Here is a 27,225-nt window from a genome sequence, read left to right as displayed (position 1 = left end):
TTTTAGCATCAGCATCCCAAATTTATTCTCCAGCAGCTGTGTCTGGGTGGGAGAGGATAAAGGAAGGGGGTGAGGAATGAGAAAGTCCCAGAAAGTTGCAGGCACTGCGGAGGACAAGGGCTCTGTGTGTGTGTGTGTGTGTGTGTGAGAGAGAGAGAGAGAGAGAGAGAGAGAGAGATTGATGTCGACCAAGGCTGGAGCCATGCATGGGGCAGGTGAGCAGTGAGGGGTTCTGGAACAAGTCTAGAACAAAAGCTGACTGAGAAAAGTCGGGGGGAAAGAATTCTCGGTGCATGCCAGGAATCCCCAGAGCGTGGAAGGGAGGTGGTCTGGAACGCTGAGCCCAGACTCCCACATAACTCTACAACTGAAGTGGAGGTAGGAGGGGCCTTGAAGGATGCGGGGAGCAGATCTGGAATCTTAGTCTGGAGCAGGCAATCTCAGGAGACTATTTTCCCCAGAGTGGTCTAGGGAGAGAAGGCATAAAACTACCAAGTGGGGTTTCTGGGAAGAGTTGGAACAGTATCCAGATGTTGGGGGTGGGGGAAAACAGGGCTCAGCATAACGGAATCTAGAACACAGAAAGGTTCTAGAGACTCTTTGAGTTTAAAATGCCAGCAATGCTGGGGAACAGCGTCTAGGACTCGTTGGGGTGCGTGAAAGAGGCCAGAAGGCTGGGTGGGTTGAGAGACCTAGAATTCGCACTAGAGAGGGTAGATGGGTGTTACAGCCAGCTTGGCGGAGGGAGCACTGGGGACACCTAGCGACAGCAGATGAAATTACATGACAGGCACGGGCACAGGGCTTGAGGGGCTGCGGGCATCTGGGTGCACGAAGTCCGGGTTCACATAAGTAAAGCCCTGGAAATCAGCTTGGTCGATGCTGGCTAGGACCAAGCGGTCTGGCGGGGTCAATGCTGGCGCTGCCCGCGTGAAGAACTTGTCAAAGTTTTCGCCACTGCGGCCACACTGTGATACGAACGAGTGGAAAATTAAGCCCTGATAATCACAATCTATGCACATCCCCGTGGTCTCTGTTCATCCCTTTAAGAGCACCTCTGCAGAAGGGTCCCCCACCTCCACATACAAGTTTTGAGGCTTGGGAGCCCTAACTTCCAGGGACGGAAGTTGGGAGGGCAACTGACCGGACGTGGTCTGAAAGGAGGCGCAATTTCCAGTCTCTCCAACCTCTCCCAATCGATCCAACGGAAAAAGCCGTGAGCCCGGATGGTGGGTTCCCCATCTGGCCCTGAGCCCAGGCGTTTTCCTGGGTGCTTGGTCAGGAACTGTGGAAAGCACACGGAGAGGGCCTGTCAGATAGCTCAGCGAGTAAAGGCACTTGTCACCATGTGTGATAGATGATCTGAGTTCGATCCCTAGGAGACCCACACGTTGAAAGGGGAAAAAAATTACTCCTTAACATTGTCCTTTGAACTCCACATCTGTGTTCTGATGCATATGTGTGCACGCAGACACAAATCAATAGACTAAAAATTAAATTTAAAATGCTTTTAAAAATCAAGTGTGGTAAAAAACAAACAAAACAAACAAAACACACACACACACAAAAAAAAAAACTTAAAAAGAAAAGCTGGGAGTGGTGGTGCACGCCTGTAATCCCAGCACTCGGGAGACAGAGGCAGGTGGATTTCTGAGTTTGAGGCCAGCCTGGTCTACAAAGTGAGTTCCAGGACAGCCAGGGCTACACAGAGAAACCCTGTCTCAAAAACAACAACAACAACAACAACAAAATCAAGTGTGGTTGTATAAGGGTTGGAGAGGGGGGAATGGAGACATCGGAAAAATCCAAAAAAAAGGAGGAAGAGGAGCGGAAGAGATGGGGAGAGCTCGAAGATCTCCTATGGGCCATGCACTTTCTTCTGCATCAGCTGAGGGAGAGGAAACTGAGGATCACAGTTTGGATGACTTATCAAGACCCATGAAGGCTATGCCATGGGGATTAGGGGTAATCTGACCTCTCCGGCTCTAGAAAGCCAGGCCTTGCCCTTTCAACATTTCCTGCTGTGGGCCAGGGTGAGGCAGAGGCCACTCTTGGTCTGGGATGACAGCGAGGTAGCAAAATATTGTTCAAAACGACTTTTGCAGGAGATGGCTGTAGGAAGGTCTGAGTGACAGGAGCCTTTTTCTAAAAGAGATGGCCACCGAGGTATATGGACTGTGGGTCTGAAAAAGCTGGGAGTTGGAGTTCTTACCCCTTTGCAGATGGCCACAGCTTCCCGGGAAAGGGACTTGGGATAGGTGACAGTTTGTTCCATGATGGCTTGAAACAACTCCTCCTCGTCTTCCCCATCAAAGGGTGGCTTTTGAAAAGGAGGCAGAATGACGTCAGAGGCTCGAAAGGCTGCCTTTCCCAAACCTGCATCCCTTCCATATCCACTTCAAACAAAAGCATCCTGATAATGCACCCTCCTCCTCACCCCTATGGCCAACCACCTTGGATAAAAGCAAGAAAACGATTCCATTTTCATCTCTAATTCCTCATCATACCTGCCCTAGTTCTGTGCATCACTCTACTGTCTGGCTCTCTTTTTCTGCTATGTAAATCACTGGCAATATGTCATCTAATGGGGGGAGGGAATGCAGGAAAGACTGGAAATGATTATCCTCACTGAATAAGTGGCTGAGACTTAGGAAAGGCAATACAATGTGAAGGTTTTGTTTGTTTGTTTGTCCGTTTGTTTTAAAACAGGGTCTTATGTAGCCCAGGCTATGACTGCCAAAGATGACCCCGAACTCCTGATCCCCTTATATCCATCTCCTAAGTGAAGTGCTGGAGTTACAGGCACCCGATACCGCATACAGTTTTCTCACTTTTTAAACAACTTTCCATGTGTATACTATGGCTTTCACACTATTGTAGCCATCGATAGGGTTCAGGCTGCTAAAGAGATTCACAAGGAAAACTAAACAAAAACCAATCCGTGGTGGTTAAAGCCATGCTTCAGAACCGCGGACAGCACCATGCTAGCGGGCCCCCCCCCCCCCACACACACACACACCAGCTTCCTGGCAGATCAGCATGTGTGGAGAGCCTTTAAGGGCTGCTTGGCAGGAATCTGACATTGGCTGAGGATGGAAATGGGCCCAGGCAGGAATCTGACATCAAGGGCATGACAAAGAAATAAGTTCAGGCAGGATGGAACAAAAGAAGTAGGCTTCAGGCATGAACATGACTTTGGGCTGGAAGTAGGCTCAGATACCTTGATCATCCTGATAAGTTCAAAGAAACATTGATCACAGGAGTGATTATGTGACTTTGTTTATTGTCTTCCTTGTTCCTTGACTATTTGTGTTTATTGCTTGTTCCTCATTGTACTGCCCACCCTTAATAATACTTGCATGTAATTAAAATGGTATAAAAACGGATTGGGAAATATTAAACCTCCTCAACCTCAGAACCGCCTGGGGTCACGCTACAGTGTTATCTAATTGTCTTTTTTCTTTTTAATCCTCACTCCTGCCCTGGAGAACCTGTTGACTGACTGAGAGGGGTTGGCCAAGCATGTTTTCTTAGACTGGACTGACTACATTTCCATCCTGTTCCTACTAGAATAATGCCACATAAAAAGGGACACCCGACTACGTAGCCATTAGTTAAGCTAACATTCCGTACTTTGCCTTACCTGTCCTGCCAACATCTCATACAGCAGGACCCCAAAAGACCACCAGTCGACAGACTTCCCGTAGGGCTGATAGGCAATGATCTAAAAGAGGAAGAGAAAGCAGAGAGTGTAACTTTTTTGAGGAGACAGAGTCTCATGCAGTTCAGGCTAGCTTTGAACTAACTGTGTGTCAGAGGATGACCCTGAACTCTTTTTTCTTTTTTTGGTTTTTCAAGACAAGGTTTCTCTGTGTAGCCTTGGCTGTCCTGGAACTCACTCTGTAAACCAGGCTGGCCTCAAACTCAGAAATCTGCCTGCCTCTGCCTCCCAAGTGCTGGGATTAAAGGCGTGCGCCACCAACGCCTGGCTGATCCTGAACTCTTGATTCTCCTGCCTCCACCTCCCAAGTGCTAGGAATACAGATGTTTGTTCTCTAAGGTTGCAGGGTTCCTACAGCCTCTCTCTCTGGATCTTGACCCACTTCAAGAACTTTCCACTCTGACTTTTTTTTTTTTTTTTTTTTTTAGCAAGAGCTTCGCCCTTTGGAAAATCCAGGAAACAATGTTTATATATTTACAAACTTCCTTAACTGTCAATATATAATTCCACATAAGGACTTGCAAGATGGGAGTGGGTAAAAAGCCCCTTGGCACACAAAACCTGATGCCTGGAATTCAATTCCTAGGACTCACATAGTGGGGAGAGAAATCTCCCTAAAGTTATTCTTTGACCTCCATATGCAAGCTGTTAACATGTACATACACACAAATGCATTGCTTTTTTAAAGCAGAGAGAAATTAAATTAGCCCCACACAATTTTTCTCTCACCTCCATATATATGCTATGACATAGGTGCCCATGAATATACAAAATAATAATAAATTTAATAATATTTTAAAGCCTACCTAAGAATCAAGTCTTAAGTACCACCCATATTTTGGTAACCACACCTTCTGTTTGAATGCTAAGTATACAGAAATAATCTTTTTCTTTTTTTCTCCTTCTTTCCTTTCTTTCTTTCTTTCTTTCTTTCTTTCTTTCTTTCTTTCTTTCTTTCTTTCTTTCTTTCGGTGAGGGTTGAGACAGGGTTTCTCTGTGTAACAGCCCTGGCTGTCCTGGAACTTACTCTGTAGACCAGGCTGGCCTCAAACTCACAAAGATCTGCCTGTTTCTGTCTCTCTAATGCTGGGGTTAAAGGTGTGCATCACCAGGCTTGACTAAACCTCATTTTAACTCATTTTCTTTATTAATTTACTGAGAAGAATATATGCGTGCCACGGCTTCTGTGTGGCAGAAAAGACTTTCAGGAGCCAGTTGTCTGCTTGCAGTATGTGGGTCCCTGGGATAGAATGCAAGTGATCAATCAGTCCTGGCAGTAACTACATTACCCACTGAGACATCTGGCTGCCCCTCGGGGTGACTTTTAAAGACTAGAGAAACATTTCTTGAGACAAGGACTCATGAACCCAGGTTGGCTCTCTATATAGACAAGGAGGACCTTGAACTTCTAATCTTCCTGCCTCCATCTCCTGCATGTTAGGATTACAAGAGTGAGGAGCTACCATACCTGATTCAATTATTTTCTCATCTTTTTTTAATTTCTGGTTTTCTCCCAAGACAGGGTCTCACTAGATAGCTCCAGCTGTCCTCACCCAAACTGGAGATTCTCCCGGTTCAGCCTAACAAATGCTGAGGCAGGAGATGCTGTGTAAGAGAACCCTGGCTGTCCTGGACTGTCTCTGTAGACCAGGCTGTCCTCCAACTCACAGAGATCCACCTCCCTCTGCCTCCTGGAGTGCTGGGTGTGTGCCACCACACTTCACTGAGACAAGAGATTTTTAAACCTGAACAACTCTAGCCTTAATAACCCAGAGTCAGAGTCAGGATTGTATGTGTGTTTTTCTACCTTGTGGCAGTGAGCTCAGATTACCAGGAAGGTTTTTCAACCAGTGGCATAGATTACTTGGGTCCTAGCACTAATCTACAGTAAAGGTCAAGAGACAGCACTCCCACTCAGTACAATGGCCTTCACAGCTTAGGAAAGCCAGGGTAGGCATACTACCCTCAGAATATTAGCTCCAGCCTCTTTACAACATTGAAAATACCCAAGAGTTAACCACAGTGTTGGTGCCTGCCTTTAATCCCAGCACTCTCAAGGCAGAGGCAGGCAGATCTCTGTGGGATTGAGGCAAGCCTGGTCTACATAAGAAGTTCCAGGACAGCTAGGACAGTCACACAAAGAAGCCTTGTCTCAAAACAAAACAAAACAAACAGGAAAAAGATTTTAAAAAAGGAAGAAAAGAAAGAAAGAACAAAAGAAAGAAAGAAAGAAAGAAAGAGAGAGGGAAAGGGAGAAAGAAAGTAAAGAAGGAAAGAAAGAGAAAGGAAGGAAGGAAGGAAGGAAGGAAGGAAGGAAGGAAGGAAGGAAGGAAGGAAGGAAGGAAGGAAGGAGAAGAGGAAGATCCAAGCATCAGTTTTCTGCTCCTTTGGGAAGTTCAAGGGTGTGGCCATGCTCTCTCAGGGTGTCAGGAGGGTGATCTGCTGACACTATAGTACAATGGGCAAATTGAAAGTCTGTGTTCAACTCCCAATGTTAGGGAATCAAAGTATGAGGTGCATAGGCTTGGGGTACAGCTTAGTAAAGTATTTCTTTCCCCAGGATACATGAAAACCTGGGTCTGAACCCTAGTAACCCACAAATCCAGGTATTCTGTCGAACGTCAGCTGCTGTTCCAGCACTAAGGAGATACAGGCAAGAAGGACCACAAATTCAAGGTCTTCCTCACTTACACAGTGAAGCCACCCTGGAATACATGATACCCTGTCTTAAAAACAGAATGAGGACTATAGGGATGGCTCGGTGATTAAAACTACTTACCACGTAAGTATAAGGGCCAGCATTTGGATCCCCAGAACCCATACAAATGCCAGGTGGGTGTAGCAGGCCACCTGTACTCCAGCCTCGGAAAGAGGAGGCAGAAGATCCTTAGTGCAAACTAGCTAGGGAGATTAGGATATCAGCAAGCTCTGAGTTTGACTGAGAGAATTTACCTCAATGAGTAAAACAGGAGGGTGGCACAGGATTCCTGACATAACCCTGGGCCTCCGCAAGCATGCACAAATGTGCCCACACACATGAAAACATGCACACACATGCATACACACACATGTAAAAAATCAACAACAAAGCTACAACGTACTGTTTATCAATGAGCTGCCATTCAATTCTGTACTAAAGGGTAAACCCCACCCAGCCAGCATACAGAAGACACAAAGCCTTACAGTAGGCATAGTGTTCTCAGGCCTGCCCACTCAAAACACACTAGAAATAGTCTCCACCTTCTCTACTTTGGAATAGTGTGTGTTCTACTCACACTCCTACAAGCCAATCATACTCATGTACGCTACTCATCCTCAAGTCCTGCTTGCTTTACTCATTTGAGGTAGGCAGATCTAGCCCACTGTGAGTGGCACCATTCCCTAGGCAGGGAAGCCTGAAGGGTATGAATGGTATGGTATAGGGTGTGTGAGCTGAGCACTAAATGCGTGTGTCAGTTCATTGCTTTCTTCTCTTAACATGCTGTGATCAGTCTCCCCAGTTAGAGCACTGGTAGAGACTACCGTAGATGAGAGCTGGTAAAACACCCACAAATTAAGGACAAGCCTCGCCTACTATGACTACTAGGCAGTTGCACCCACTGAGAGATGCCCACAGAGGAGCAGGCTCAGAGTTACCTCAGGTGCTATGTAGTCTGGGGTGCCACAGAAGGTGCGGGTTGTGGACCCAGGGAAGACATTCTCTTTACACATGCCAAAGTCTGTGATCTTGATGTGTCCTTCAGCATCCAGCATCACATTATCCAACTTGAGGTCCCTGGAGAACGAGAGTACAAGGAAGGATAGTGTTTTCAATGTCAACTTGATCTAGTCCACTATCTCCCAGGAAGAGAGTCTCAGTGAGGGGTTGTCTGGATCAGGCTGGCCTATGGACAGGTTTGGGGAGGACTTTCTTCATTACTTTAATTGAGGTAGGCAGACCTAGTCTACTGTGGGCGGTACCACTCCCTAGGCAAGAACGTTTATGGACTTCATAATCTGAGCACTAGCTTTGTGAATTAATCCATTGTTCTCTGCTCTTTGCTTGTTTTGAGGCAGGGTTTCTCTGTGTAGCCCTGGCTGTCCTACAACTCGCTCTATAGACCAGACTGGCCTTGAACTCAGAGATCCACCAGCTTCTGACTCTCAAGTCCTGGGCTTAAAAACATGAGCCACCACTGCAGGGCATGTTCTCTGCTCTTCACTGTGGATATAAATAGCTGCTTCAAGTTTATTTTACTTTGATTTCCCCTCTATGATGGAAACTATGAGCCAAGCCAAATGCTTCTTCCCTTTGGCTGCTGCTGCTGCTGCTGTTTTGGTTTGATTTTTGGTTCAAAAAAATAAGTTTGTGTGTGTGTGTGTGTGTGTGTGTGTGTGTGTGTGTCCAGATGCCTGGGGTGGGGCATAAACATGCATGTCATATCTCCGGGAGCTGGGGTTACAGGCAGTTGTGAACAACCTGGTCTGGGTGTTGAGAACCAAACTTAGGTCCTCTTCAAGGGCAGCATCCAACCTTGCTGAAGCCGTCCTTCCAGGTCCCTCGTACAGCAATAGGAAACACAACCCTAGGCAACTCGCGTTCAACAATCTAGAGCTGTGTGTTGGAATCCCATCCCCTACAGGGACCTATTTTCCCTCTCCAGAGATTGTTGGGGCTACTGACCTGTAGATGATGCCCTGGTTGTGAAGGAAGAAGAGGCCTATGGCGATTTCCGCAGCATAGAATCTGGACGAGCACATGGCAAGTTAGAACAAGTCGGTAACAGGATCACTCCTTCCACCTCCCACTCCCTTCACCATTGCTGAGACTTACGCTGCGTGGGGCTCCTTAAACTTGCCCAACTGCTGAATGTGGTACATTAAATCGCCCCCAGTGACGTACTCCATCACAAAATACAGGCGGTCCTAAGGAGGAGGTGGTGTGGCTTAGTGGCAGGGACACACCCGCATCTGAACAGAAAAGCTCCTTTTTCTTTTCTTTTCTCTTCTTCTCTTCTTTTACTTTCTCTTCTTTTGAGACTGGATTTCTCAGTGTAGCTCTGGCTGTCCTGGAACTAGCTCCGTAGACCAGGCTGGCCTCAAATGCCTGCCTCTGCTTCCTAAAGCTGGGATTAAAGGCTGTACCATTGCCATCCCCCGCACCCACCCACCCTGGCACCTTTGTGTGTGTGTGTGTGTGTGTGTTTTGCCTGCATGTATGTATGTCACCACATGTTGTGCCTGGTGCCTTTGAAGGTCAGAAGAGAGCATTGGGTGGCCTGGACCTGAAGACTCAAATCACTGTAAGCCACCACATGGATACTGGGAACTGAACCTGAATTCTTTGCAAGAGCAGTAAGTGCCTTTAACTGCTGGGCCATCTCTCTAGCTCCAAGCTAGCCTTAAACCCACTGTGTAACTGACAATAACCTTAAACTCTTGATCCTCCTGCCTCTACCTTCCAAGCGCTGGGATTACGGATCTTTCTACCATAGCCATTTATGAACAGCTCTTTCCTCCTGCCCATTGGGAACAGACTTGGAGACCTCCTGATCCACCCAGCCAGTAATCCAGAGGAACTGGACAGGTATATAGTAAGGGTCCAAGATTTTTACCCTGGAACCTCAGCATCCCCTTAGCCTTATTTTGTTACTCTAATAAACTAGTTTTCTAAGCAATTCATAGGACTTGACTAAAATCCAAGTCAGGTTCAGTTGAAAGCATCAGTTTGTTGTTTTAGCGGGTGAATTGTAGATGATGTATGAGTTATGTGTGCATGTGTGGGGTCAGATGGCAGAGGATGCCCATCTCTCTCACTCTGCCTTATTTCCTTGAGACAGAGTCTGTTATTGAACCCAGAGTTAAGGTGACCCTCAGTAAAGACCCAGTGACATTCTTCCCATCTCCACTCTCACCACATCGGAATTCATGAAGCAACCTCTGGCTTTTCACATGGGTGATGGGTATTCAAACTCAGGTCCCCAGGGGTCTTACCCACTAAGGCATCTCTCTGGCTCTGACATTACTACAGTCCCTCACTCTGTGGGCCAGGGTAAGCTCAGGCTCAGGGTGCCAGAAGGACAAACATGTGCTGCTACGGGTCTTACCCACTAAGGCATCTCTCTGGCTCTGACATTACTACGGTCCCTCACTCTGTGGGCCAGGGCAAGCTCAGGCTCAGGGTGCCAGAAGGACAAACATGTGCTGTTACTTGGTTTTTGCTCAGACCAAAGAAAGTGGAGCCATGCCCTCTCCAAGCCCTGAGGATTCTAACATCTTGTATGATCACTCACTCTGAGGGAAATACTCTTATGACTCATCCTTCAGTCAAAATCCAAAAGTGATGAGCTCACCCTGGAAGCCCAATCACTCTTGCCATGTCCAATTAAAATAAGACATCCCTAAGAGCTGGGGACAGGGTTTGGTCTGGGGATGCTTGCCTGGCTTGCCCTGCTGACACAGAGCCCTGGCTTTGATCCTCAGCATCGGGTAAACAGGCTCAGGAAAAGATTTACATCTAAGTCATTAGACTTAAAACCACGGAACACTAGCTACAGGCACTGGAAATTGAGCTCACGGGAATCACAAAGGTTCTGACCACACCCTCTCAGATCCCATCCTCTGGCTGTGCCCCTAAACAGTACCAGCCTCCCCCACCACACTGGATCCTACCTGTATGGCCACATTCATTCATTTTTAAACTTGTTTTGAGTTATGTGTATGTGGGGGACTTATATGTGCGTGAGTACAGACATCCTCAGAGACCAGAGCATTAAGTCCCCTGGAGCTAGAATTACAAGTGGTTATGAGCCACAGCGCACAGGTTCAAGAGAACCAAACTCGGGTCTTCTGCAAGAGCTGAATGTTCTTTTCACTAAGATATTGCTCATTTGTTTTGTTTTGTTTTGTTTTATTGAGACAGGGCCTCACTCTACAGCTCTGGCTGACCTGTTCTTTGCTCTGTAGAGCAGGTTGGCCTCTAACTCAGAGAGAGCCACCTGTCTCTGTCTCATGCATGCTGGGATTAAAGGCGTGGACCATCACCCCCAGCCTCACTCATTTATCTTAGTAATTTACCTGTGTTTGCACATGTGTGCGATTACATGCTGCATATGGAGTGTGAGACAGTGTGAGCCCAAGTGTGGTGGTCTCTTATTGCCTTGGAACGGGGTCTTTCACTGAACTGGATGCTCACCAAAATGACAAGGCTGGTTATCCAGAGAGCTCTTGGGACCTACTCCTCTCTGACCCCCAATGCTGAGGTTACAGAACACACAGCCAGTCTGGCTTCTTAAGCAAGACTGGGATTCAAACTCGGGTCCTCATGATTCTGAGGCTAGCACTCTTACCCACTGGGTCATCTCTCAGTGACCCCACTGACCATGCTCTGACCTCAGCCTTCTAACCCATGACCCCAGCCCCGCTTCCTCACCGGAGTCTGAAAGGTGGAGTGAAGCTGCGTGAGAAAGTGTGGCCGGCCTCCAGGACCTCGGCCTCCCAATGCCAGCACACGCTTCTCTACGAGGGTGCAGTCTACATCGTCATCCTGGACGATGACATCTTTCTTCAGTATCTTGATGGCGTAGAGTTCATCGGAGCCTCTGCGCTCTGCCAGCATTACCTGCAGAGGTCGGAAAGGGCGGGTCCATTTGAGAAACGCGTTGCTGCAGGGCCCTATGCTATGCTTCACACAGAAGACAGGACCAGAGTCTTCCTCTCTCAGGGGACTGGCTGTCCTGAAGACGCATCTACTCGCCTCAAGAAAAGTATTGGCACATACAATTTTATTACAATTATTTATTATGGGGATGCGTGTGTGTCTAAGTCAATAACAATTTGGGGGAGTCAGTTCTATCATTTTACTACAAGGATCCTAGGCATCAAACTCAGGTACTCTACCTTGGTGGCAAGTGCCTTTATCTTTTGGTGGCAAGGGCCCTTACCTGCTGAGCCATCTTGCCAGCTTAGCATTGAGACATTTATAGTGGAAAGCTCCAGATACTCCAACTTAACCTAACTCCATTAGGGATGCAGGAGCCCTCGCCCGACCCAAACTCCCTCCCTATGGAATAGAAATCCAACCTCTCTGCAGACCTTCTCCCATCCCCCAAGATCCCCAGAAATCTGACCTTCCCAAAACTGCCTTTCCCTAGAACCATGAGGAAGCTGAAGTCAGAGATATGCAGGCGTCCTGGGCTGGCACCAAAGAAGCATCGCTTGGAGTCCGTAGGACTGGGGGATGGAGAAGGGATGGGGGAGGAAGAGGGGCCCATCCGCACTCTCTGTGAGGAGAGAGAGAGAGAGAGAGAGAGAGAGAGAGAGAGAGAGAGAGAGAGAGAGAGATCCAGTGACAGTCAGAATCTGGAGATATTCCTAAGAGACACAGCACCCAAAAATAAAAAGGACCAAGAGAGACAGAATGGAGAGAAAAATGGCATTATCCTCATTCTATACTTAGCTTAAGAATTATCTCTGGCTACGCTCACCTGTAACCCCAGCAATAAGGAGTCTGAGGCAGGAGGATGGAGAGTGTAAGATCAGTATGGGCTATACAGGAAGACCTTGTCTCTGAAAATGAGAGAGACACAGAGACAGACAGAGAGAGAGACAGGATGAGAACAGACACAGTAAGAATTTAGGAAAGGGAAGGAATAAGGAAGGGCAAGAGGGATTGTAGAAGGGTTGAAGAGAGGAAGGAATTTTCTAGCCTTAACTAATGGCTAGAATTCCAATCTATAAATTTTCACCTACTAGTCTCTAAACTGGAACTCCTTGAGGGACTGGCCAAAACCAGTGGGATCTCTCTCCTAGGTTTTCTGGAGGTAGGGCCTCAGAACATGGACTTGAAACAGGATCCAAGTTAAGACTGCCTGCTGTTGCTCTGGGAACCACACTGGGCGATCAACGGGGGGGGCTCTCTCGGTGGTCTTTTCCTGCCTGAGCCCCTGAGGGGCTGAGGGGGTGGGGTCCCACGACTGAACTGCAACAGCTGCCACACATGTCCCTCTGGCATTCACTGCCATTCTTTCTGATATGTTCTCTGCTCTGCAGGCAGAAGTACCAATTTAAAAATAAATAAATCAGGTCACGTCTTCCCTTTGCTTCAAAGGCTCTCTAACAGCTTCTGTGTATTAAGATTTTATTCCCCACAGCTTCAAAACCAGGCTCTGACGGGTCCTGGGCGATCCTCTTCCCTGTTCCTTGATACAGATCCTGGCCCCATTCACTTGGTTCCCGATCTCCCCTCAAGGCCTTAGGAGGTGACACTGAGCCATCTTGAAGCCTGTCCTGAGCCACGTCCTGCAAACTGTTTCTCCAACCTTCTTTGGACCAGAATCGAGTATCTCCTTTACAGGTGTGTCCTGGTGGCTTTATCAGGGTCAGATGCCTCTCCTGAGGCCCCTGTGCCAGCATGGACAGCTCCTGCGTGACCCCGAGTAATTATGTCTCTGTCCCTGTGACCGCCTGCTTACTCCCTGTGAGATCCTATGCAGGAGCCTGTCTGTCCTCAAACCTGGAGCAGAGCTGGGCTTCAAGGGGAAAAAAAAAATGCTTATGTATCTGTACATGAATATGTACAGATATGATAGATGGACATGCATACAGATGGATGGATGGACAGATGGATGGAAGGGAGGGAGGAATATAGACAGACAGAAAGAAACAGGAAAACAGAGGGTTTTTTTTGCCTTTCTTTTGACAAGATCTCCTGTAGCCAAGACCAGCCTCAGACTTGCCATGCAGCTGAGGATGACCTTAAGCCCCCGATCTGCCTGCCTCTACTTACCGAGTGCTAGTATTACAGATTTACGCCATCCAACCTGGCTTCCAGAAGCTTGTATTATAGGGTGTGTTCTTTTGAGGAAAAGTAGTCTGACCTTCTTTCTAGATTTGGGACCCAGCCACCAACTGGGTCTCTTCATAACCTAGTCTACAATGCAAGTGTTATACGTATAATTTCCAGTACCTAGTGTTAGAAAGAGTCAGTGGTTAACATATGCCAATTACTTAGAACAGTACCTGGAATGCACCTTTTACCCAGCACTGGGATTTGACATGCTGAACAATAAGCACTTACACCCTGAGGTATATTTCCAGCCCTCTGAGGGGCATTTACATGGTGCTGGTGAGCGAATGCAGGTCTGTCTTTCTGTCTTTCTGTCTTCCTTTCTTCCTTCCTTCCTTCCTTCCTTCCTTCCTTCCTTCCTTCCTTCCTTCCTTCCTTCCTTCATTTCTTTTTGTTTTTTTCCGAGTCAAGGTTTCTCTGTACAGCCCTGGCTGTCCTGGAACTCACTTTGTAGACTAGGCTGGCCTTGAACTCAGAAATCCACCTGCCTCTGCCTCCCAAGTGCTGGGATTAAAGGTGTGTGCCACCACCACCCCGGTTGCTTCCTTCCTTCCTTCCTTCCTTTCTTTCTTTCTTTCTTTCTTTCTTTCTTTCTTTCTTTCTTTCTTTCTTTTTTTCTTTCTTATTTATCATCCATTTTGGGAGACAGCCTCACACTGTCGCTCCTTCTGGCATGAAACTCATTTTGTAGCTCAGGAACTCATTATGTAGCCAGTACTAGCCTTGAACTCATACCAATCCTTCTGCCTCAGCCTCCTCAGCGCTGGGACTATAGGTCTGTACTACCATGCCCAGGCTATCAAGGATTCTTGTGCATTCCATTACTGTTCTACCCCACCAGAACCCAGCCCAGAGTCTGTCACATAATGGATCCGCACTCATAACACTAATGGTTGCTTACTGATCGTGGAAACAGCTGTGGACAACACCACACACAATCATATAAAATCATTGGTATTCATCAACTAAGCAGTTAGTCCACACTGGGTATGGTGATACATTCTGTGACCCCAGCACCAGGGAGAAGGAGGCAGGAAGATCAGAAGTTTAAGGTCAGCCTCAGCTACAGAGTGACTTTGAGGCCAGCCTGGGGTAATATCCAAATCATCATATATACAACACAGCTCGGCCCAGAACGCTTCCTTATTGCTTGGCTTAAAAAACCACCATCCAGATACATTCTGTGATCCCAGCACTCGGGAGGCAGAGGCAGGCGGATTTCTGAGTTCCAGGCCAGCCTGGTCTACAGAGTGAGTTCCAGGACAGCCAGGGCTATACAGAGAAACCCTGTCTTGAAAAACAAAACAAAAAAACAACAACAACAACAAAAAAAAAAACCATCATCCTCTTGAGCGATGACAAGGCATCCTCTCTGACGCCATCTCCTTCCCTTCCCCCACTGCCCTTGATCCAACTTTACTGTCTTTGCTGCTCCCAGCTCCTGTCTGGCTCCTACCTCAAAGGCTCATGCACATTCCTCCCTCGGCTGTAAGGCCCTTCTCTGGGGAATCCTCACTCACTGTCTTGCTTCATTTAGACCTTTACCCAGCAGTCTCATTCTCAGGGAAGCCTTCTTACTGCAAGCTCACATATTCTCAGCAAAATTCCTAGTGCTTCTCAAAGAAGATTGAGGTATGACCCAACGCTACTCAATGCTCATTGTTTTTTCTTATCACCTAAAGCATCCTAAGATGTCAAGCATTTGCTTGTTTTTTAATAATCAGAGGATTGAATCTGAAGTCTCCTGAATTCCAGGCACACCCCCAGCCCCTCACTCGGGGATTCTAAATAAGAACCCAACTGCTAAGTTATAATTTCATACACACACACACACACACACACACACACACACACACACAGAGTCATTCCCTTTTACTTTCATTTTGAGCCAGGGCCTCACTAAGTTGCCCTAGCCATCCTTGAACTCATCCTATAACTCAGGCTGCTGTTGAACTTTCTCTGTAGATGGCAAGCCATGAGCTGGTGCTCTTGCTGCCTCAGACTTCAGAGTAGCTGGGGTTGCTGGCCTGCACTCCCAGGCCAGGCTTGATTTATTTTATAGCAGGCCTTACATCATGGGTGAGTTGTATGAAGGAGAAACTGTTTCATCAGGTCTGTCGCATAGAGAGTCCCCCGTGACTAGATCCTTGCCTTGTCACACAGAGATGAGCTATCTTTTGAAACAGCAAAGGAGGGCTATTTACTGCCTCCGTCCCTCCCTCCTCTTCTTGTGCTCTTCCTCCTTCCTTCCATCTGCACTCTCTAGGAAGTTGTCCTGAGTCTTGGGCTTTACTGGCTCCCTGGTGCCTGAAGCTATTTCCACCATCAAACACATTCCTGTTCTGATGTCTCAGGCTGTCTCTTTCATTAGAGAAGAGCTCCAGGGAATGGCCTGATTCTGGGCTGGCACCATGCTTCAGGAAATAGTGTTCAGCCAGGGAGTGTGAACGGAGACAACAGTGTCCTGTCCACAGAGAGACAGCAAAGGTCAAGAGGCAATTCAAAGAGAAGCCTTCACCGTCTACTCACTCCTGAGGGTAGAATAATGCCTCCTCCAGGCCTTTGAGGTTGCCTGTAATTGAGCTCAGATACCTATGGTGGTGGCCCTGTCTCATACAGTCACTGACTTTATTAAACAAACACAAAGTGAGTGCTCAACATATGTGTTCAGAATTGAAAGTAAGAATTGGGAAGATACATCCAAAGATAGCTAAATGATACGCACCTCATACAATTCCAAGGGGTAATTACAGGCCTGGAGGAAAAGAAAAGCCACAGTCAGAGCCCCTTGAAAGGTTGGTAATTGCCCTACAGCAAAGGCCCACAAGGGCCCTTAACACCCCAAAGCTATGGGATGGAGAACTACAATTCCCATGAGACCCTGTGGCTTAGACCCCCTAAGAGTTGAAGAAGGAGCCCTGGAGTCTTCTGGGAATTGTAGTCCCAGTACCAGTAGACTACCAGGGATACAGGGCAAAAGCCAGCTCTGTAGTTGGGGAGGCTGGGCTGGGCTCCCCTGGGGAAGCCAGTCAGTCGGTCAGGGTACCTCAAACTTCTGGAGGAGGCTGCAGTTGTCAGCATCGGCCACCGGTACATTGTAATATTCGCCCTCCTCCTGGTTCAGTAACTTGTACCTGACATACAGACGGAGACCAGGGCCGGGCAGGGATGGGAGAAGCAGGGCACCCATGGGAGAGGCAAAGACATCCAAAGGGAGGTAAGTGACACAGAAAGACCGACACAGAGATGGAAAGAGAGAGAGAGAGTGAGATAAGAGAAGAGGGGAAAGGCTGGAGAGGTGAGAGGAGGAAGCAGAGGAGGAAGAAGAGAAAGTGGGGAGCTATGCCGGAAGGTAAAAGGGGGAAAGATGGTGGCCTAAGAGAGACCACATATGGAGGGAGAAGGTGACACGGCCAGCCCAGCCTTGCTCCTCACCATCCATCCACGGGGGCCTTGAGTAGCTCTGAGACACCAAAGGACATGGCACCCATGAAGTCATTCCGGGATGTCCTGTCCCAGTCCCACACCTCCACACTGAGCCGGCGCTCCACATCCCCTGGCTTCAGGTTGCTGTGGGAAGGTAGGAGCAGAGTGAGGAGCCGAAGTCACAAAGTCACGGCGTCCCACTTCCTCACCCCAAACACCTCTGACCCCAAGATTTGGCAGGCACAGATTTTAAACATAACTATCACAAGCTCCCTCTCTCCCTCCCTCCTTCCCAAAATCTTGGCCCCTTCTCATGGCCTTCTGGTTGTTTTCTCTCTCTACTCAGAGTTTCTGCATTCTTGTCCTGACTTTCCTCTCTGTCCTTATCACTCCCCTACCATCGGCCCCTTCTCCCCTCCTCCTTCCCTCCTTCCTCCCCCCCCCCGCACTTATCCCCTCCCTCCTTCTCTTTCTTTTGGCTTGTCTGTTTGTGTATCTGAGACACAGTTTCTCTGTAGTCTGAGTAAGCTTTGAACTTGCCTCAGCCCCCAAAGTTGCTACCTTTGCTGCCAGCACAGCAATGCGCAGCCTCTTGTTGGTTCTCTCTCCCTGTGTCGTTGCGTCTGTCTGCCTGCCCCTCTGTCCTTCTCCTCCTGGACTCCCTTTTCCATTTTCTTCCTCTGGATTCTCCTCAGAACCTCCTTTTTTCTTTCCTGTTCTCCCCACTTATTCCGAGCGCCTATCTGAATATCCGCTTGTCTGTCAGCTGGCTCTCCCAATCTCTGTGTGCTTCCTTGGCAATTTAAATATTTCATACACATCGGGCCATTTTGCACCACGTGTGTGTCTGATGCCCGTAAAGGCCAGAAGAAGGGCATCAGGTCCTTTGCAACCGGAGTCACAAGTGGCCATGCGCTGCAGGTGTTGGGATCCCCTCAAGAGTAGTACTCACTCTTAACTACTGAGCTACCTCTCCACCCTCTCTGTCTACTTCTTGTGGGTCCTGTCTTTCTAGCTCTCTACCTGTCCTCTCATCTCCTCACCCTGACAAGCAGAGCACACTGAAGGGAAGTAAATGCCCAGAGACCCGTCTCTCGGCTCCCTCTCTTTATCATCCCATTCCTGTCTCTTCTCCTGCCTCTTATTAGAGATGCCCTCCATCCTGACACGCCCCCCCTCCCTGGCACCCTGGGCTTGTGTACAGTTAGGACTCTCTACTGCTTCTCTTTCTCGCATCACAACCCCAGAGCTCACAACACGAAGGTCTCGTTCCACACGGGATTCAGGGTGGCTTTCACAGTCTTTGTCTTCTGTTTTGTCAGGTTCCGAGGGTCCGGGATGAGCTTCAGTTTCACGTAAGGATCAGACAGGCCATTGGGGTCCATAGGAATGAGGTTCCGGGCCTCGCCAACTGAAGGGAGAAGGCGGGGAAGGGTGGCTTGAGTTAGAGAATCAAGGAATCGCTCCCAGCCTTCCCAGAGCCAGGAGTCAAGAACTGGGAATCACAGCCAGCAAGATGGCTCAACTGGTGGAGGTGCCTGCCACCAATCCTGATGATCTGACATGGTATGAGAAAAATGGCTTAGAAGAGTGTGTACATACGCACGCACGCACGCACGCACACATACAAATAGATAAATGTTTGAAATAATATTAAGGGACCAAAGAGATGGCTCACCCATTTAGATCACTTGTTTTTCAAATGTCTGAGTTTGAATCCCAGCTCCTACATGATGATTCACAACCATCTATAGCTCCAGTTCCAAGGAACTGACATCCTTTTTTGGCCTCTATGGGCACCAATTACACACATGATGTTCACCCATACTCACACAGAACAAAAAATAAACGGACCTAAAACTAAAACTAAACTAAAGTAAAACAAAAACCCAAAGAATTCAAGATCAGCCTCCTTTCTCTGTGACTTATCTTTCTGCCACCTACATCCAGGGCTTAAGGCCTATTGCATGGAGCATGTGCCCAGAAATCAGACTCAGTATCTTTTCTGCCACTAGGACTCAGGAATCTGGAGTCTGACTCTCTTGGTTAAGTCAGATCTTGCCTCTCATCCCACCCTCTCAATGACCACTAATGGGAAATCTTGAGTAGGGGTGGGGGTGGATGGTAAAGTGATTGATAAGCATGATGAATTCCAAGGTTCAACCCCCAGTACAGGGGTGGGGGGAGGGGAAGACTTAGCATGTCTAGAAACTCAGCATTTGGGAAGTAGAGGCAGGCAGACAGGTCAAAGTTTGAAACCCGTTTCTTCTACATATCTAGTTTGAGAACAGCCTGGGCTATATGAAAGCATATCTGAAAGATGAAGGCTGAAGACAGGTCTTCTACTAGAAAGGGAGTGAATGGACGTAGCCCAGACACCAGAATGTGGATGGAGTGAGGGATGTAAGCTGTGGTCTGTAGGAGGTATGCATCCTGGTTCCTGGTATGGAACACCCTGGATAAGTTCAGTCAACCTCAGTTCCAGGTTGGGGTGTGGCTAGTGAGGAGGCACAGCCTCACCAGTAATATGGATCTCATCCGACGTAGGAGCCCGGATTTCCAGTTGCAGACGTCCACGGCGCTCTGTGTGGTCCACACCGCAAAGGGAGGGCACACTGCGCACACAGCGCCGGTGCACATTCATCTCGCAACCTGGTGGAACAAAACTGGGGATAGCATTTCAGGCCCAGGCCCTCACCAACCCCACCTTAGATCTCCCCTAAACCTCAGACATTGCATTGTGGCTGAAGGAGAGCGCCCTCTAGCGCCTGATCTGGGCAGGGGCAGCAGACATCCTGCAGGGCACACTCACAGGAACATTTCATGCCCTGGTGCACCAGCCCGTAGAGGAGGGAACCACAGTGGTCGCAGAAGGTGGGACTGCTGTAGCTGTGCAGTCGGAACTTGTGCTTGTTGCGAGGGTCCTAGGAAGCAGAGAAGAATCATTTAGAGACGTAGGGGCTGGGGGGAGGATTTTATAATCCTAAGAGAGGTGACTTTTAAAACAATTTATTATTATTATTGTGTATGCATGTCTGCATGTGAGTGCAGTTGCAAGTAGAGGCAGGAAGAGGGCATTAGATTCCCCCTGGAGCTGGATTTATAAGAAGTGTTGGAAACTAAACTAAGGTCCTCTGGAAGAGTAGCAAATGTTCTCAACTGCTGAGCCGTCTCTCCAGCCTTGGAACTTTTTGGTTTTATTTTTAGACTTATGATAAGGTCTTATGTAGTCCAGGCTGGCTTCAAAATCAAAATGTAGTGAAGGATGATCTTGAGTTCCTGATCCTCCTGCCTCCAACTGAGATTGTAGGCATGGACCACCATGTGTGGCACCGAACTACCAAGAGAAAAATGTCTCTAGCTAGAGAGAAGCCTTTTAGCTTCTCTTCCTTTGGCCTTGCTCTCTGTCAGTTTTTCTGCTCTATCTCACTCTTTTCAGTTTACACACATTCCCTGAGACAGGCCCAACACCGCATAAAAACAATTAGAAATCTGTCACATGCAGGGACTGGAGATGTAGCTCTATAGAATGTCTGTCTAGCATTCAGATAATCTTCTGGCTCCCAACACACCATAAATTGGATGTAGTGGTGCATGCAGGAAGGTCAGGGGTTCAAGGTCATCCATTGGTTTCAGGGCAACTTCATGACCCTATTTCAAAAAAAACAGAACAATAACAGAAACCCCTGTCACCTGACATCTTTCTTCCTAAAGGAGGGAAATAGAATAGCAAGCACTGTAAATAAATAAATTAACAATAATAATAATAAATAAATAAATAAATAAATAAATAAATAAATAAATAGCATGTTAAGACAAATGACTGTATTTGGTTTTGAGGGAAAATAAGCAGGGGCAGGGAAGCTTGGTTGTGCCAGTCTGCCATCCCAGCTTTTCTGAGGCAGGTAGATCAGAAATTCAAGGCTAGCCTCATCTACACAGAGAGTTCAAAGCCAGCTTGGGTAACTTAGTGACACCCTATCTAAAAAAATTTAAAGGGGCTGGGAGTGTCGCTCAGTGATAAAGCGACACTCTGCTATACATGAGGCTCTGGGTTTGATCTCAGTACTTCAAAAAGAAGCATTGGGTGAGGTTGGGGGAAGGCTGGAGAGGTGGCTCAGTGGTTAAAAGCGCTGATTGCTCTTCCAGAGGTCCTGAGTTCAATTCCCAGTAACCACATGGTGGCTCACAACCATCTGTAATGGGATCTGATGCCCTCTTCTCATGTGTCTGAAGACAGTGACAGTGTGCTCATACAAATAAAGTTAAATAAAAATATAAAAATAAAAGAAGGGGGTGGAAAGAAAGAAAGAAGAAGTGGGGGGAGGAAAAAGATGTGCAAGGACAATAGAAAGGAGGAGGAGGGAGAAGAGAAGACAAGAAGCAGAGGAAAAGGATGAGGAGATAGAGGGAGAAAAGGAAAGGAAAGAGAAGTGAGGGGGAGAGAAGTGGAGTGGGAAGAAGAAGAAGTGGAGGAGGGAGAAAAGGGGGAAGAAACAGAGAAGGAAAACCTGAAGTGGGAGGCTCAAGAAGGTGTGGTCACTAACAAAGTGGCACTTGGTCAGAGCATGAGACGAGACTTCAGGACCTTCCCACCTCCACACCTCCTCCTCCAAGTGGCTCTCTGAGGACCTATGGGCTACCCTTTGCCCCAGGTCCTCCGTTCCCTGTCTCCCTGAAGGCTACCTTCTCTGGGCCCCACGCGAGACAAGAATCAGCTACAGCAGGCACCAGAGGGCCTGGCCAGATTAGTGGGAGACTCAGAGCAGACCTGAGTATGTGGGACGTGCCCGCTGCTGCTCGTCTAACAGCACTTATTGGTGCTGTGGTCGTTAGGATGGGGTTTATTGCTGGCCTTGATGAGCCAAGGACAAGCCAGGCCACTTCCCAGACGTGTGATCTTTGAGCAAGTTCATTTCCCAGTTTTGAGCCTCAGCATCCTTCTCTGTCAAATGAAAATGAACATTCGTTCTCTGTCTCGAAGCAACACTAAGTGTCCAGGGTCCAGTTGTACAGGCATTTAGGACACTAACCAGTACCTCCCCCACTCACCCTCCACCCTACGAGGTAAGGCCTGAGTCTTAGGGAATTATTTCCTCCCTTCCTTTCTCCTTTCCTTCCTCCCTCCCTCGCCCGCATTTTTCTTCTCTTCCTTTTCACTGACTGGCTTGGAACTTGCTGTGTAGTTAGGGATGCCCTTTAAGTCCGGATCTTCCTGCCTCTACCTGAGATTCCAGCTGTCTGTCACCCTGGACAGGTTACACAGTGTTAGGGATGGGACCCCGTACTCTGCCACTTGAACTACAGCCCCAGCCTCAGACTTACCTGAGGCTGAGAAAACATTGAGAGAATGATCCTAAAGAGAGAAAAACTAAGACATTCTTGGGCTTTTATTTATTTTAGTGAGATTTCTAGTTTTAGTCTTTTTAGATTTATTATTTTACACCAATGAGTGTTTGGCCTGTATGTATATATGTGCACCATGAATATATTCCTTGTGTTCACAGAGGTCAGAGGAGGGCATTTGGTCCCCTGAAACTGGATGGTTGAGAGCCACCATATGGATACTTGGAATTGAAACTGTGTCCTTTGCAAGAGCCACAAATGCTATTAGCCTCTGAGCCACCACTCCAGACCCTAGTTTTCTATTTTGAGTGTGTGTGAGAGAGAGAGTGAGTGTGTACATGTGAAGATCAGAGTATAACTTGCACTTGTTCATTCTCTTCTTTTAAAATGTGGGTCCCAGGAATGAAATTCGGGTTGCCAGCCTTGGCAGCAAATGCCTTTACCATCTGAGCCGTATCAATAACCCAATATTTTATTACTATTTTCCAGATGCCATCTCAAGTGTTTGACTCAACTGAAACTTGGAAATGACCCCAAAAGTAGGCACAATTCTCACCTCAATTTATATTCCAGGAACTTAAGATGTACTGTAAATAATTAAGCCAGCCATGATGACACATACCTGTCATCTCAGAATTTGGGAAGCTAAATCATCTATCTGTACAATAAGGAGTTTGAGGGCATCCTGGGCTGTAATAGAGAGACCCAGTCTAAAAGAAAAACAAAACAAAACAAAACAAAAATACAGAGAGAGAGAGAGAGAGAGAGAGAGAGAGAGAGAGAGAGAGAGAGGGAGAGAGAGAAACACAGAGCATGGTGGTGCACACTTTTAATCCCAGCACTCAGGGGACAGAGGCAGATCTCTATGAGGCCAGCCTGCCCTATAAAGTGAGTTCCTGGCCATCTATGGCTATATAGCAAGGCACTGTCTCAAACAAAACAACAAAAACAAGACCTTCAAAAGAAAGAAAGAGGGGCTGGAGAGATGGCTCAGTGGTTAAGAGCACTGATTGCTCTTCCTAAGGTCCTGAATTCAAATCCCAGCAACCACATGGTGGCTCTCAACCATCTGTAATGAGATCTGATGTCCTCTTCTGGTGTGTCTGGAGACAGCTACAGTGTACTTACATATAATAAATAAATAAATCTTTGAAAGAAAGAAAGAAAGAAAGAAAGAAAGAAAGAAAGAAAGAAAGAAAGAAAGAAACTTTTGACCTCTCCCAAGGAATGGAGAAAACTTTTAAATATATTTAAATTTTTTTAATAAAAGAGAAAAACTGAACACTGCAAGAGATAATTCCTCATTTAGGGAGGACTGGCTTTCATATCATGCGTTTTAGTTCAAGAGTCTTTGCTCAGATGGGAACACAAGAAGAAGAAGAAGAAGAAGAAGGAGAAGGAGGAGGAGGAGGAGGAGGAGGAGGAGGAGGAGGAGAAGAAGAAGAAGAAGAAGAAGAAGAAGAAGAAGAAGAAGAAGAAGAAGAAGAAGAAGAAGAAGAAGAAGAAGAGGAAGAAGAAGAAGGAGCAACCAACCAATCTAATCTGATGAGCAATTATCCAGATTCAAGCCTACACTGGGTGTAAAAGAGCTGATGAGTATGTATGTAATCAGGACCTCATAAAACACAGATAGTGTTGGAGGCAAGCACCTGCACAGGCATGCAATAAGCATATCCCAGGGCTGGTACACAGTGGCACTCAGTTTGTGCTCTATGTATTCACACGTGTACACAAATTCTGTTTTCTTCAACAGACAAGCTAGCAGGTGCCTCCTGGACCTTGGAAACCGCTTGCCTTTTCTTTGAAACAGTGTCTCCGTATTTAGCCTAGACTGGCCTCGAACTCACAGTGCTACTGCCTCAGCCTTCGGATTGTCATCTCCCGCTACCTATGAATTGTATAGCTCTTTCTTTTCTTGTATCAAATTCTGGGAGGAAACAATCTCTGCTGAACTGCTAACATAAGATTGGAAATGTCTAGATTCATGCTACCTGGTTCAACAATGTAGCTGTTCAAAATTAAATCAATCTGAGGAAAACCTTAGATTTCCTCAAAGCATCCCTGTTTCCTGCGGGCTGCATGCTGCTGATGGCAATAGTAGAAAGAGAACATCTCCCTTATCGTGGACAGTTCGTTCCACTGGTCACTGCTAGGTTACAGATGCATTTTACAAGGAAGAATCAGAGGGTGGGTTTAAAGTGAAGAAGGAGAAAGGAATCAGTGTCCAGAATTGACTGCTCAACAGCTATGCAGAGGGAGGGGCAGGGCAAGGTGGTTGTAGATCTGAATGCATTCGTGCGTGTGAGTGCCTAGTGTCTGTTCACTGTGGGGTCTCTCTAAGCCTCCCTAAACATCTAACCATCTTCTATCTCTGCCACTCCCTTTTCCACACACACCCCGATTAAGATAGGTCTTATGTAGCTCAGGTTTGCCCAGAATTATCCATGCAGACAAAGCTGGCCTTCAATTCTAGATCCTCTGCTTCCACCTCTCATGTGCTAGGATGTGCTAGGCTTGTGCTGTGACACCTAGCTTTGAATTTCTCTTTTCCTACATCTCTGTCCAGCGTCTGAGATTCTCTCTGCCTATTTCATAATTTCAGTACTAACATTGATCTCTCTCTCTCTCTCTCTCTCTCTCTCTCTCCCTCCCTCCCTCCCTCCCGCTCTCTCTCTGTCCCCCACATTCCAATTTTCTTTAATTTCCTCTTCCCTGAATGTCAGTCTCATGCATCCAGTGATAACTTTTGGTCTCTTCAACCCCTGTGTCCCTTTCTGTCCCTCACCTGTGTCCCCAGTCTCTCCCAGGCCCCTTCTCAGTCCCCCTTTTTGGGCCAAGGGCAAGGAATCTGGGCCAAACTAGCTCTTTCTATCTCTCCAGCCCCCCTCCCCTCCCAGCCTTAAAAATAGCAAGAGAAATTGGGACGGACGCCGAGGGGGTGAGGGTGGGGACGTGGCCTGAGGAGGAAGAACCAGGTGTCTGGGCACTCACATCCGTCTGGGGGCCCTTTCCAGCGCCTGGACACTCGAAGGTCACAAATTCGTGGCATCGGCGGTGAACCACAAAGCTGCAGACTAAAGAGGAGAATGCGAGAGACACAGAGGGAGGGGGAGACAAGGGAGAGACGACCCCCCCCCAATAGATGAAAAATTAGAGCCAGAAATTCCAGCTCAGAGAAAACCACCAACAGAGGAATTCCCACATAGAGAGTCCAATGAAGAGAAAATCAGAGGAGAGACCCAGACCAAGAGCTGTATGGAGACAGATAGACACAGAGGAACGGAGAGCAGGACACAGAACCCCAAGAGACAGACTTGAAGAAAGACAAAAAGAGACAGAGAAACACAAAGTAACACAATCCTCAATATGCTTGTGTGTGTGTGCGTGCACATACACACACACACAGAGGGAGAGAGAGAGAGAGAAGAGAGAGAGAGAGAGAGAGAGAGAGAGAGAGAGAGAGAGAGAGAGAGAAGAATGCAAGGAAAGAGGAAGACAGGTTTTGAAGAGAAACAACAGAAATATCCTTAGACAAGGGAGACATAGAGAGCAGCAACTTGAACAGAAGTGAGTCTGGGGGTGCTGCTTCGGCCCGCCTCCCACCTTGAGTCACTCTGTTCTTAGCCAAGTGGCAGCTGGTGTTTTAGGATTCGCCCCCCTTGCCCGGCCCCCACCCGCCCATTAGTGACCCCACCCGGCCTGCCCCTGCTTTAGGATGAATGGTGTTGTCATGGCAACGGCAGTCTGGGGGGGCTCTGACTTTGCATCTTTGAACCCCTCCCCCCTTCAGCTCCCCTTTTCCAAATCTCCCTGTTCCCATGGAAACAGATTCTCCAAATATCTGTCCCCACCTGGAACCGGCCGAGGGAGGGGCCCCCAGCACCACCTCCGCGGTGGCCCTGCCATCAGAGTTTCCTCCCCACCACAGGCTGTGTGTCTCTGCCACACCCCCCGCCCAGGGCTCCCCCGCGCCTCTCTGGGGACCACAGAACACGTGTGTCAGCCGCCTCAGCTGTGAGGCCTCAACCTCCACCCTCAGGGGTCCCAGGAGTCCAGGTCCCAGCTCTTACCTTGACATTGCAGGCCCTGCTTTCCAATGCCCCTGGAAGAGTCAAGGATCTAAGGTCAGTGCAAAGAGGGGTGCCCGGGCCCTCCCACCTTGCAAGACATAGGTTTGCAGTTTCCCAATCTCACCCAGATGTCTGAGTACCAGTTGCCTTCTCTGAGAACCCAAAATTTCTAGTCCCAGCTCCCTTTCCCTTGGACCCTAGAATCCAGCCTGGCCCCTCCTCCCTCAGACCCAGGAGCCCAGACTTCCTCCCCCTCCCCTGTCATTAAGCCCAGGAGTGGGAGCTGCAGCCCCTCTCTGCTCAATCGTTTGGGGACCAGTGTGACATGACTGTTCCCAGGTCCCCTCCTTCTCCAGCCCTTTCCCCCAGCCCGCTTCCCTCACCAGATGAAGTCGGTACAGTGACTGCAGAAGGTTGGCTGCTTGAAGAAACGAGCGGTGAACTTGTGGCTCTTCACCTCGTGGACCACCTTCTGCCTCAGCGCCCCCTTTCTGCAAAACAGGGGTCGGGGTCCCCCCTCTGAGTCGCCTCCGCCAGGGCCCAGACCCGCCATGGCCCCAGGAACGCAGAAGGGATCACGAGCTGGCCCTTTTTCCGAGGAAACAGGTGGACGGCGGTAGGGGGACTCCGCAGACTCTGAGATAGGATGGACAGGGGCAAGGCACCTAACGGTGCGCAGCGCACGGCAGAAAGCAACACCCCGGCACCGGCTGCACCGACGGGGGAGAAAGCGGGTGGGGTCAGAGCTGAAGGCTGGGGCATCGAGGAGCCGCAGGCACGGGCGGCGGCGGGAGCTTCGCTCTCCGCACCTGCTGAAATGTAGAAGTCGGGGGTGG

The 27,225-nt window shown here is 48.2% G+C and overlaps 1 protein-coding gene across 1 annotated transcript; it reads right to left on the bottom strand.

Moving 5' to 3' along the window:
* Prkcg (protein kinase C gamma) lies at positions 1 to 27,225 on the bottom strand. Its single transcript, XM_021218868.1, has 18 exons — positions 26,773 to 27,225; positions 26,390 to 26,421; positions 25,311 to 25,393; positions 19,786 to 19,897; positions 19,494 to 19,625; positions 18,228 to 18,384; positions 16,983 to 17,117; positions 16,594 to 16,681; positions 16,273 to 16,302; positions 11,830 to 11,982; positions 11,133 to 11,321; positions 8,535 to 8,626; positions 8,385 to 8,447; positions 7,358 to 7,496; positions 3,644 to 3,724; positions 2,213 to 2,320; positions 1,145 to 1,285; positions 1 to 968 (listed from the first exon to the last, which is right to left on the bottom strand). Exons 1-18 carry the CDS (start codon positions 26,940 to 26,942, stop codon positions 780 to 782), a joined length of 2,094 nt encoding a protein of 697 aa, XP_021074527.1. The 5' UTR covers positions 26,943 to 27,225; the 3' UTR covers positions 1 to 779.

Source organism: Mus pahari, chromosome 19, assembly GCF_900095145.1.
Source record: "Mus pahari chromosome 19, PAHARI_EIJ_v1.1, whole genome shotgun sequence".
Classification (NCBI taxonomy): domain Eukaryota; kingdom Metazoa; phylum Chordata; class Mammalia; order Rodentia; family Muridae; genus Mus; species Mus pahari.
This window is presented reverse-complemented; position numbering and strand designations above follow the sequence as displayed.

Excerpts from the sequence above, each read along its gene's own strand:
- Prkcg (XM_021218868.1), bottom strand. The coding sequence starts at position 26,942 with ATGGCGGGTCTGGGCCCTGGCGGAGGCGACTCAGAGGGGGGACCCCGA. Across the intron at positions 19,626-19,785 it reads CCAGGGCATGAAATGTTCCT|GTTGCGAGATGAATGTGCAC; the intron begins GTGAGTGTGCCC and ends TTGTTCCACCAG. Across the intron at positions 1,286-2,212 it reads CTGTGGCCATCTGCAAAGGG|TTCCTGACCAAGCACCCAGG; the intron begins GTAAGAACTCCA and ends TGCTTTCCACAG.